At 44.6% G+C, this 13,220-nt stretch overlaps 2 protein-coding genes across 2 annotated transcripts in view; one reads left to right on the top strand and one right to left on the bottom strand.

Moving 5' to 3' along the window:
- The first annotated feature begins 1,942 nt into the window (after window positions 1-1,942).
- On the top strand, window positions 1,943-5,050 carry DUSP28 (dual specificity phosphatase 28). Its single transcript, XM_083175018.1, has 2 exons — window positions 1,943-2,287; window positions 4,958-5,050. The coding sequence occupies exons 1-2, from the start codon at window positions 1,943-1,945 to the stop codon at window positions 5,048-5,050; spliced, it is 438 nt and encodes a 145-aa protein (XP_083031144.1).
- A 2,941-nt stretch (window positions 5,051-7,991) lies between these two features.
- Window positions 7,992-13,220, bottom strand: part of LOC146064585 (claudin-19-like) — a 71,637-nt gene continuing 66,408 nt past the window's right edge. Inside the window, exon 6 of the mRNA XM_083178267.1 lies at window positions 7,992-8,392. Coding sequence (XP_083034393.1) covers window positions 8,293-8,392 — 100 coding nt within the window. The 3' untranslated portion in view covers window positions 7,992-8,292. The remainder of the gene's footprint in view (window positions 8,393-13,220) is intronic.

Here is a 13,220-nt window from a genome sequence, read left to right as displayed (position 1 = left end):
CACATACCACACACACTGTAAAAATCATTGGATTCGTGTTTGCATTTGCTGCTAGACGCAGGGCTGTCCCAGGCCTCGAACATGTGAGGGTCCCAGAAGCCAGTCCCCCGGCTCTTCAGCCCCTACTCAGACCCGCATTCAACTCTTCAGACACTCAGCTTCCCAGCCACCCGCTCAGCTGCTTGGCAATCAGTTTGCTGCAGGCAGCTCTGCACATCCACAGATGGGCCCCACCCTTCCATCCCAAGGCTTCAGTAAAATTATCCCCGACGGCGCCACTGTATTGGATATGAACCAAGGCGGATGGTGGCTGTAGCTGTCATTTTAAAGGTGAGGCAGTCTGTGCTGGGGACAGCCATTATATGGGACATCTTGCCACCAAAATTTTGCATGTATAGAGTTTGGAGTTGTTTCTTATATATGTTTTCATGATTTTTGCCTAATGAGTTCATACTGTACCTCTGTCATGTAGCTGCCAACAAATATGTGATAAATAGAATGGTACTCTTTACCTAGAAGGGCGCCCACGATTTTGATCATGGGCATCGTAAGGAAAAAAAATTGCGTCGGTCGCATCGCATGCGACCAAAAAGGTAAAGAGTACCAATAGAATTATAAGTACTGTAGTACTTGCATATTGTATTGTCACTCCAAAGTAGTGCATTGTACATACATCATGTTGTTATACTCATCATTCTCCTCATACTACGTTTCCATTTATTATGCAGATGAATAATTTTGCATATGATTAGTGCATTGTGACAATTGTGTGACTACAGTCAGAGGCAGAATTCTGGTGGGAAATGGAGTCATCTGCTGCTGGGCTCCTGCTCCCAAGGGGCACCTCTCCTCCCTGCAAGTTTAAATCCATTAATTAAAAGCCATACTGTATATATATATATATATATATATCACACATTATTGCATTTTTTGCCGCAAATTTGCATATTTAATGAGATGTGTATTCCAGGCAAAAAAGTGCGATAAAGTGCGATTATGTGCGATTTTTAGTTAGGAAAATGTGCGAATTTGAGAAAATGTGTAATTTTGTGTTAAAAAAATTTAAAAAGAAATGGCGTAAGGTCCCCCTTCCTGAGCATAACCAGTCCCATGCTTATTGAGCTGGACCTGATTCGAAAAATACGGGTGACAAAAAGCGTAGGGGTCCCTCGTATTTCTGAAACCAGCCCCGGACTCTTGGACTGGTCCTAGTTCCAAAATTACGGGGGACAAAAAACTGGGGGTCCTCCGTATTTTGGAACCAGGTCCGGCTCAATGAGCCCAGGGCTGGTTATGCTCAGAAGGGACCCCACAACATATTTTTTTTTAAATTTAACTTTTACACATTTCTTAAGAGAGAACCATGCACAGATCTCAATGATCTGTGCATGGTTCTGTCATTCAGTCAGACATCTGGATGCAAGTTCCAGCGTTACTATAAATTGCCACTTCAGAATGTCCGATTTTGCGGCAATTTCTGATGCATTTTGCATCTCATTAACTATGCGATTTCGGGAAAAATGCGAAAATGCCAGTTTTTGGGAAAATATTGCCAAAAAGAAAGATTTGCATCCCATAAAATGTCACCCCTAGTATATATATATATATATATATATATATATATATATATTATATAAGGTCGTGTGTGTGATATACATCTTACCACTGGGCAACTAGGACAAACTTACGCCACTGACTACAGTGTACACTGCTGTAATACTATCCTGTTTTAACAAGCAAGAGGCTGCTTCTCCACAGCAGTGGGTGTTTGTCAGAGTTCAAGATCTTAAAATAACTGCTGAAGATTTGGACAGGAGACAGCCGTGTCATTGATTTGTTTACAGTGTTGTGGAGACGAACAGTAGATTTCAGGAATGTAGACTCAGTCTATCTACGTGTTTTCTTTGCACCCCGGTATTCAGCACCTGCAAAGCCTTTGGACATGTCAGAATTGTTTAATGTGACAGATTCCTTAATGATCAGCAACGCTCGAGCGGCCTGCAAGAAGAATCTTCTCATCGCGGAGGGAGTGACTTGTTGCCTCAACATTTCTAGGAGGCAGCCGTTCCCTGACTTTGATCTCCAAACTCTACGGATCCCAGTCTTTGATCATCCGCTGCAGGACCTGTCGGATTATTTTGACCAGTGTGTGGACCTGATAGAGACAACAATTAAAAGTGGGGGGAAGTGCCTGGTGTACTGTAAACATGGACGCAGTCGCTCAGCCACAATCTGTATTGCGTATCTGATTAAATACAAAAACATGTCTCTAAATGACGCCTTTCAGGTATCACAATTGCAAAGTCATTTGTTAGTAAGTATGGGGGATATGTATCAAGCCTTCTAAAGAGGGGACAAGCGAAGAAGAATTCATAGCATACCACCCAACATTTTGGCGGCCAGGCTTGGGACACCCGTAATGCGCCTCGGTAAAAGGGGTGTGGCAAAGCAAACCCAAGCCATGCCCCCATATTCCATTACCAACTGCTCCCCTTTTCACAGTGAGACACTGGTACCCACTGGTGGGATGCGAGACTGTCCCGCGATAATCGGGACAGTTGTGAGTTATGCCCATAGATACCAATCAGCTTCTACCTGTCATTTATAGAACATACTTAATAACTGCTATCTACAGGTATCGGTTGCTATTGGCTGTGTCTTTACTGTTTAGAATGCTTGATCAATCTCCCTTTATAGTATGTCTTTTGAATTGCATTGCCTTCCGTTACAGATCCTGCAAATAACTTGTTGTAGTCTTATTGGGACTGATGTAGAGCTGAACATACACCCGCTTGCATTGCTTAGCTTGTATCAATTGCTCTGCATAAAACAAGTGTAGTTACAGTGGCAAACGCAGGATTTTCAGAAGGGGGTTTCCAGAGGGGTGGAGCAAAGCACAGAGATGGACACTTAGGTGACCCAGTATATGTGGGGTCAGTTAAAGTATTATAGATAGACCAAATGTATATAAATAATAATATTAATAAAAAAAAATATATATATATATATATATATATATATATATACACATACATACAGGGGCGTCAACAGCAGTGTAGACCCCTGGGCATAGCAATGTATTGAGGAAGCTTTGATGTCCCGTGGGTGGTAGGGGGTATTATATCAACCGCTCAGCATGTAGGGCCTGGATCAGTAATTTCCACTAATTACCCCTTTACTGCACAGATGGTGGGAGATAAGGTGGGAGAAGGGGGCATTGGGCTGAAGGAAGGGGCCCTGATACATAACTTCCAGGGTGGTAGAGGATGTTTAATACGCAGAGGAGGGGTGTATAGTGGAGTGGGATTATTATTCATAATTTTCTGGTGGGAGGACAGCTTGCTTGACTGTAGATATCTCCAGTTCCCAGAAATAGATTTTTAAAATTTTAATGGAAATAAAAACTAGAGAATCCCTCCTACCAACTGGTATTGGGGACTAGGGGATCAGAGTTCAGGAGGCAGAGCAATCTGCCAACGAGTATATAAAACTACATACCAGGTGTGTGGAGCTGGAGCAGTAACCAGCTGCTGGAAGGCTGATATCTCGTTCTGGGAAAAATAGAGACAAGCTACTAGTGTCATCAAAGGGGGAGATACCCACCTTTTGGAATATACCCTCAGAAAAACTCTAAGTCAGACAGAATCTGAAATATCTGACTGGGAAAAGCAATTAACAGGCTTGGATGGGGACCACTGCTTTGAAGTCAGATATCTCCAGTTCCCAAGGGCCAATTTTTAAAATTCTTGTACCCTTGGAAAGAGGGGACCCTCAGCTTTCAGATTAGTGCCCTTAGATGCCTGGGGGGGGGGGTTTCTGGGTACTCAGAAACGACCCCTGTGTGCACTACTGAGTTATATGGGTATGTCGTTCCTTACAGCCAAAGAGACAGAACTGTGGTTGAAGAGACGCACTTCAGTGAGTGCACCTTCACACAAATGTGGCCCATGCAGACCGGCATTTAAGCAAATATATGCATGTTTCGGGGGTGTACCACTACATATATCGTATAGGATAGGTGCAAGTATATGATTATGATGACTAGGACGTAAAGAAGCACATATGCTGCACACAGAAGCCGCTCGATCCTGAGATCCATATAGTTCTGCACATGCTCGTTCCTGTTTGAGTTGTTCATCTGGTTTACTTCCGACATCAGCTCCATTGTGAGGGCTTAATACAGACATGGCCAAACTATGGCCCTCCAGCTGTTGTGAAACCACAATTCCCATCATGCCTTGCCACATTTTGCTATTAGGGAATGCTAAAACTATGACAAGGCATGCTGGGATGTGTAGCTGGAGGGCCACAGTTTGGACATGCCTGGCTTAATATGTACTGGTCTAAGAAATGTGACAATGCTGCATAATGGTTGTTAAGGTGCATACACACTGTACAATTTTTTTGACCAATTTGGTTGAAAGACATTTCCATTGAACCCAGTGTCCTGGACGAAAGATGTTGACAAAAGATATTGTCAACAAACAAAACGATGAACGACGAATGATGATGCGCATACCCGCCAGTTGTTCATCAAGATTGTTCATCAACTGTGCATGCAGCTCAATTTGAATATCTTTCGAAAAGAGCCTATAAACTGTAGCTAGAGCTATCTTCTTTCGTCTGTCGTCAATATATTTTGTCAACATCTTTAGTCCAGGACACTGGGTTCAATGGAAATGTCTTTCAACCAAATTGGTCAAAAAAATTGTACAGTGTGTATGCACCCTTAGACAGTCTGACTGAAGATATGATCGCTGACTTACTAGTAATCTCTATAGCTTCCACTTCAGTCCGTATCTACACAAAGAGTGTATTTCTGGATGTTTATGTTATTTAAATTAAGATGTTTTGTGTAACCTAAAACATTTTACTCTATAGTGCAAATTTTACCTCACAGTAAGAACTATTCACCTACTGCATTTTGTATACAGTAACTATAACTTTTCTGTTGCAGATGGTAAAAGCAGTAAGACCGTCAATAGAGCCCAACTCCGGATTCTGGTCCCAGCTTGAAGTATATGAAAAATCCTTTCAAAGAAACCAGTGAACCCATAGTTACTTTGACTTTTATCTAAACACTAGAGACTCTGGACAACTAGTAGCACCGTTTGCACTGGGAAGAGGTTGAGGACAACATGCCATGTGGTGAAGACAATGGTACAAAGACTGCACTGTCTGTGGGAGAATGGTTTGATCCCCTACTACTCTGAATAATATGCCTATAGTGCACATTGTATGAGAGGAAATATATATACTGTGTATAATGTAGTAATGTCATGTATCATTTATAAAACTTTTGTTCAGCAGTACAAATCTTGGATGTGGTATGCTAAAGAATATATATGCTGCAGGCTAATACAAAATGCATCTTATATTATGGAATGGTACTGAATAAAATTTCTCTCTGGGCTATTTTTTACCTAATTAATGAGTCCTGAATCACGTGTCTTATTACACTCAGCAAATTTGATAAGCAACTGATGTCTACTGCACAGTAGATGCAGCTATTTTATGGGCTGAACCATTATCATACCTCCAGGGGAGGAGGAATTAGGGCGTTAAGGATTACTGACATGCCTCCACTGTGCTTTACGTTTTTGGCATGGCAGAGAATCACGTCCCCATTTGCCCATCTCTGCCAGAGGGCAGTTACTGTCCTCCCTGTGCCCCCCTTGGGACACCCATATTATAGTTTAACAGTTCTAGCTACCCAGTCAAACTCCCCATCTACCACTGTCCCAGTAGCAGGCAAGTGTTTTTCCAACCTTTACACCAGGTCTGTGACTAGGGAACTAGGGCGGTGAAACATGTGTCTGTCAGTTAACTGTCTCAATCATTTTATTATAACTCCTTCTGCTCCTATCTCCATCCAGTCCCTGCACCTTCAGTCACATCCTCCTATATCGACACACATTTTAAAATTCTGTCACACCCAAGATTCGAACCCTTCACCTGTTACATCAGAGGAATACATCTTGCTGTTGAAGTTATATGAACTAAATTAATATGAACTAATATGAAGCTACTTGAAATTGTCAGAGAAATAATTATGTGGCTGAATAGATCGAAGTAGTTTGTGGCTTCAGAGAATGGATTCAAATCCCAACTATGACAGAATTTTTAAATGTATGACTGTTAAGAAATGTGTGATTTAAAATAAAGCTAGATAGGAAGGTATAGGCCCAGGGCAACAAAAAGCCTAGTTACAGCTCTGCTTTACAGGGCACACTGAGGCTGGAGGGTAGGACAGCAGATGTATTATTGCAAGCCTAGCTATTTTTTAGGAAACAATGACATCATTAATGCCTGATTAACTTTATTACTAGATCCTAGAGAATTGATAGGCTGCATACCTAAGGCTTCTTCATAGGTGCTGAGTACACTGTAAAGCCACTATTTAACATTTATATATATATATATATATATATATATTTTTAATACAGTCCACCACCTTATTATACAATTCAAGGGTAGACCAAACACTTAAAAACATGTAAAAAATGTATTAATCAATCAGACACGGATTCCATAATCCAATTCTTCCAAGATATAATGATACTCGATGCGTTTTGTCATAAATGACTTCATCAGGGGTTATAATCTAAACCAGTGGTTCCCAACCTTTTTTCTCTCCCATACCCCTTGATTAGGTTTTTCATTTATAAGTACCCCTCCTCTCAATTTGAAATTTCCACAGTACTTATGAGTGGAAGTGAGCAGTATGCGTGTCCTAATATTAAGGAGTAGCCGTGGGCTAGTATATGGTCAGGAATCAGGTCCATCTTTGTCTGGCCGCTGGCTGTGTATTGTCTCCATAGTTCCCGCTAACGCCTGTAGGATTAATGCTTCTTCCACCCATGTCAGTGCGAAGCAGATGTTCACAGGTAGCTCTCAGTGAATTGCTGGTTGGGCAAAAGCATGAGGAGACGCTGATGACGCTGCAGATGGAACTGGAAATGACACAACGTGGCTTGTTATCATGTCAATGGTAGACTTCTTTTGCCATTGGGAGACGTTTTCTTTTTCCGCCATTACCAATATTATTTCCAAGTACCCCCAACTGGTCTGCAGAGTACCCCCAGGGGTACTAGTACCCCAGGTTGGGAACCACTGTTATAAACCTTCGAAGCTAGGTTTTAAGATTTTTTTTAAAGTAGTGTATCCACTTACTGGTGTTCTTTATGTATTTGGAAAAGCACTTTTTTTCCAACGGGATAAATAAATCTCAAGTGGGATTTAAGGTGCGTAAACACATACAGATTTTCTGTCTGATCTATCTGGTGGGAACAAAAACCTGGAAATGTATGGGAGCAAATGACAAACAAAAAATTGTTCCCAAACACTTGAAAACAGACAGTGATCAGTCAGACAAATTGTTTCATCATTCTGATATAACAAATTTATCAAAGCATATCTTTTTTTTCTGTTTTCCTGCATTTGGGTGGAAATTTTTGATTGTCATATGCTCCCATACATTTTCAGGTTATTGTTCCCACCAGATAGATCAGACAGAAAATCTGTACATGTGTACGCACCTTTAGAAAGATATTTCCAATGGATATTGGGCAATAACTTGGATCTGTGATCTGACTCCTATGCCTCCAGTGTCTGAATGCCTTCATGTACACATGGTACAATTCAGCATACAATTTTGACTATATAGTCAGGATTGCATGCAGATCACACAGGGTTTTTTAACCTTTCGATCCCGATGCACACTCCCGCACAGCACAAATCGAAGCCAGATAGACAGGGCTGCATTGACTGTATAGTACAGATCTGTACTATATAGTCAAAATTGCATGCATGTCTCATGGCTTGCCGTGCGATTCGATCCCAATTCGATCCAATCGCATTGGGATTGACGCCTGTCGACCGTGTGCACACATCATTAGTCCCACTCGCCCTTAGCAGTGGAGGAGTTGAGGTCACTAAAAATCATGAAAGCATAAACCCATGCTGTTCAGAATCCCGGCAAAAGATTCCAGTTTCTCTTAGCCAATACAATGCAAATTCTAAACGGAAACAAGAATCTGGAGCATATGTTATAAACCAACATCATTTGCAATGTTTTTACTGGTTCCCAATATGGTACATTGTATTACATACAGATAGTACAAAACTAAAGTCTAACATATGCTGAGCTGTTTTGGGATATTACCCCTTATTCCTGTCCTCCGTAGAGAGAACAGACTCTCATCGCCAACATACTTAACAAAACAACAAGCATAGCCACATATTAAAAGGTATAAAATGATTAAATGTGGGGTTTGTGCCGTCAAGCTTGAGTTACACATAGGCCCTGGAGGCCGAGGCAGAAGCCGTATCCTTCCTCTCTTTGAACTGGGTGAACTCACTGTCAGGAGTGGGGTAGTTGTATTTGTAGGTTCTGAAAGAAAAGAACACATGGGGCAGTTATATACTGTAGCTCTGTGTATACAGAATTATAAATAAAATATCCATAGAATAATCAAATATGTCATTTATGAAGTGAAGGTAATACAACTCCAGGGATGAAGTTAGGTGTCAGGGTGCCCCTAGGCCACCAGCAATGCCCCAACCTTGCCCCCATTTTTATTATTTACATAGTTTAGATACACAGATGGAGCCACGCTCATCTATCCTGCCTATTGTGGTCTAATTACAATGCAATCCGCACTGCAGCGTCTCAACTTGGCTAGGGTGGTATTTGGCATTGCTGTTGAGTGTAATACTTACGTTCATCCACCAGATGTCACTTTTGAAAATCACAGTTGCGAATGCGTAAGGTCTCCAATGAAATGCAGTACAGTAATATAGACCGAGAAGTATTTTACTGTATGTTACAGTACAGTAGGCTTTACAGATGAGCACTACAGTATGGCTGAATACAGATCATGTACAGTGTGCCGGGCTTACCTCTGTTATGACAAACTAAGCTCGGCTTACATTATATCTCCATGCTGTATTCCCGGGGTCTGAATTTGTGTCAAATTAACACAATTGCGGATGGCATACACTATATGCCACGAAGGAGCCCATCCTTACGTGGCTGAACTCAGCTTGCATTTCCCCTCAGTGTCCCCAGAGCTGAATGTGCAATTATGTAGCAGATAATACCAAAAAAAAAAAAAACACATTAAAATAGACTAGAAGGCAGGATGTTGGGAAAACAGGATAGATGAGCAGGGCTACATCTTTAAGCCCTCATTTGGTAATTGGTGGATATTAGACGTTTGGCAATTGGTGGATATCACCATTCAAACATGCTCTGGTCCCACTAAAGGCCCATACACACTGCGCAACTTTGAGCTGATTGCAGCTCAGTATACCCATCTGAGCTGCTTTCGGCTCGAACGCCACCCAGTGTGTATCAGGCAGTGATGAGTGGTGAGCGCTGCTGCACGCTCCCGCATCATTGCTGCCCCATCCACTCATCTGCTGGTATTACCAGCAGATGAGCGGTGGAGTGGACGGCTTTCCATAGCTGTCCACAGGTATTACGCGTCTGCTCGCCACGCTTCGGGCTCGGTGGCTCGCTGCGCTCGCCACACTATATAAAATCAACTCCACACCGACGTGGATAGTGGGGGTATGAAAAGGTCGGAGGACGCGTACTGCCGCCCCTCACGGGCTCACTGCGCTCGCCACGCTTTGGGTTGGCGTTCATCGTGGGGTGGCGTTAACAATGGGGGGGGGGGGGGGGCATTTGACATACAAATTACCCATAAGGGTAGGTATACAATAAAAAATCGGGTCCATTGGGCCATTTAACATTGTTCCCTATGTAAAATCGGGTCCATCGCATTGGTCGCATTGTATGCCATTACAATGGCATACAATGGACCCGATTTTACATAGGAAATGTTAAAGGTTAAGGCATGCAATGGACGCGATTTTTTAATTGTCGGGGAAAAGGCTAAAAATAGCCCTAAAATCTCGTCGGTCGCGTCCATCACATACCTTAACTTAAGGTATGCGATGACCCACGACGGGCGCCATGCTAGGAAACAAGTACCCTGCCATGGCCCCACCAGTGATGCGGCTGACTCGCCTCCAGTGCTCAGTCAGTTGGCAGCGGCAGGCAGCAGCATGTCAGTGCATTATGCGGGTGCCGGCACCCACACAGACCCTGCTGCTGCTTGCTCCCCCCAAGTGGCTGCCTTACAGTAGTTACGCCACTGGTTAAGGGTCCACTTAAGGCAGGGGTGTCCAAACTTTTTGCAAAGAGGGCCAGATATGGTGACGTGAAAATGTGTGGGGGCCGACCATTCAGCCTGACATTCTTTGAACCATTAATCACATCAGAATGGTCCCCCACTCTGCCCCCATTCATTTTATGTCCCCCAGCGTGCCCCCATTCACTGTATATTCCCCGCCTGATCCCCCTTCTCTGTATTTCCCCCAGCCTGCCCCCATTCACTTTATGTCCCCCACTCTGCCCCCCATTCCCTGTATGCCCCCCACTCTGCCCCCATTCACTATGTTCCCCAGCCTGCCCACTCTTCTCGGAATGTACCACATACTGCCTCCCTTCACTGTATATTCCCCTGCAGGAGACCGATGCTTGGGCTCCCGCCGCCACCCTCCTCCGCTCTGCATATTACGGGAGCAAGCTTCCCCTATGCTGCTCCCCCCCTCCCCACACACTTCTGTCACTGTGATCGCAGTGGAGGGTGATATATAATTGCAGCAGCAGGAGTTGGACACATACTCATCTGAAAGACACCAAACAGGCCTCACAGTGGCAGCTGGCACCCCCTCACCAATGCAGACCGAAAGTCAACAAGGTAAAGGTGCGCTCGCCGGGGTCCCACCTCTAGAGTCCTGTGCTGTGCGTCCCACGTCAGCCTCCAGCCGCCTGCTTCTGGCTGGAGGCTAAGGGCCACTTGAAGTGACATCACGGGCCGCAATTGGCCCCCGGGCCGGACTTTGGACATGCCTGACTTAAGGAATTCTGTTTATTGTGTTGTATTCAGTGCTGTTGAGAGGGGGGGGGGGCATGGACCTTATGACAGCACCCTTAATGTGTATTATGTGACATCGCAAAAGAATAAGGGCGGGATGTTGTAACATCCGCGCCCATTATCGCCAGCTACCGCATTCTTAATAACGGCATATGCTGTAACATATGCCGTTATTAACGCAAGGGACAGCTCTTGCGATAAGAGCTGTCCCTTGTGATGTGGTGCCGGCACTGGACTTCCGGGTCTGTGACCCGGGAGTCCATCTGCGCATGCGCAGACCCCGGCGCCGGCCGCAGGGCACGCTGGGAGGGATCCGTGACGGATCCCTCAAACAGCGCTGCGGTAAGAAGCCCATAGGCTTCTGCAGGGAATCGCCAGCTTTTGCTGGTGATTCCCTCCGCAGCGCTGGCACTGCGGAGGTGCCATATAGCATATGGAAATGCGGTAAAAACCCCGAAAACTGGGTTTTTACCGCTTTTCTGCTTTACAGAATCTCCCCCTAAATGTCCTTTACTCTGTCCTGCTCTGTCATGCACAGAGAATTTGCGCTAGTGTAGGAAAGATGGACATTACTGAGGCCAGCCTCAGTAATGTCCATCTTTCTTACACTAGCGCAAATTCTCTTTCCCTGCTCTGCATTCCTCTTTGTTCTTTAGTTCCTTTGGCCATACAAAGGAATCACCTTTAGCACTCGCCCGACATGTCTCATTTGTTACTGGGAACATGTCCGGCCCACTTGTCAGATTCCTCATTCTGATAGTCTGGGAGGATAAAGTGAGACTAGATCTGAGCATCATCCCACACAGGCAGAATAATAATATCATCTGACCTCTGCAATATTTTATATACACATCCAGCCCTGGAGGTATTTATAGGATATGTGAAATACTGATTAAAGTGGAGCCAAGCACAAAACATATTAAAAGTGTCAAAGGGATTGCTAGAAGCCTCTTACATGAAGGTAATAAATGCGGAATATACACTGACACCATCTCTATAATATTACAATGTGCTGGCTAGGAAGAGCACGATGAGAAGTGCTGAAGTAAGCAAAGAAATTACTGTTCTAGTTCTAATAATACGCGTCGCTCGGAATATAACCTGTGATGAAGCATGAGATATAACAGCCATTGGGGTAGATGTATCAAGCACTGATAAGGGAGGAGAAGTGAACCAGAGGAGAAGTGGCCTGCTCTGTATTAATTTAAAATTATGCAAATTATAGATGTTACTTCAGTGCTTATTGGTTGCCATGGGCCACTTCTCCTCTGGCTCACTTCTCCTCCCTTATCACTGCTTCATACATCTACCCCATTATTACCAAGAGAGACACTGCTGGTCTTACATTCATATAATCAGGGTCGGCGCCACCACTAGGCAGCTTTAGGCATTTGCCTAGGGCGCCGGCCACTGGAGGGTGGCAGTTCGGAGCAGGTCCCCTCCCACCCCGGATGGAGGTGAGCAGAGGTGAACTCCCCCCCTGCTGCTATATGCAGCAGGGGGGTCCTGCGGTCTGAGGGGTCCCTGCGCCAGAAGCCGTGGACAGAGGGGTCCCTGCTGCGCTATCCGGCAGGGGAAGGGCTATATGCAGGAGGGGGGTCCGCGTGATCTGAGGGGTACCTGCAGCGCCCCCCACCGCAACTTACAGAGCCCCGTCGGGTGCCGCGTCCGGCCAGAAGAGAGGGAGCCGACCCGCTGTACCACCCAGCCGGAGTGAAGTGTTGTCGTCCATCATCATTATCCGCTGGGCAGCAGCGTGGGAAGCGCTTCTGAGTTTGAAAACACTTCCCGCACGCTGATTGGCTGAGATTTAGCCAATCAGCGTGCAGCCAGTGTTTTCAAAATCAGAAGCGCTTCCACAAAGGAAGTGCCCATTCTTGTCATACCCTGGCTCAAAAAATCAGTGAAAAACCCCATGTTGACCTTTTGACTGTCAACCTAGACCATGTTGAACTAATGACCTGTACAACTAACAACCTTTCGAACTAATGACCTTTTGACCTAGAACCATGTCGACCTTTTCCTATGTCGACCTAGACCCATGTCGACCTTTTCCCATGTCTACCTAATGGTGTCGACCTAATGACTGTCGACCATCATGCTGTAGACAAAATGACCGCATCCCATGACAAGATGGAAGGGAACAGCGTTGCCAGCAGTAAATACAGCATGCAGCAGCCAGTTGGACATGAGACACAAACAGATCAGTCAGATACTACAGTCAGACATGTTGAACTGACAGCTGACTGCAGATTTTCCAGAACTTGGTTG

This window comes from Crinia signifera, chromosome 3 (assembly GCF_055691185.1).
Source record: "Crinia signifera chromosome 3, ASM5569118v1, whole genome shotgun sequence".
Taxonomy (NCBI): domain Eukaryota; kingdom Metazoa; phylum Chordata; class Amphibia; order Anura; family Myobatrachidae; genus Crinia; species Crinia signifera.
The sequence above is the reverse complement of the archived record's forward strand: the minus strand, read 5'-3'. Positions and strand labels throughout refer to the sequence as shown.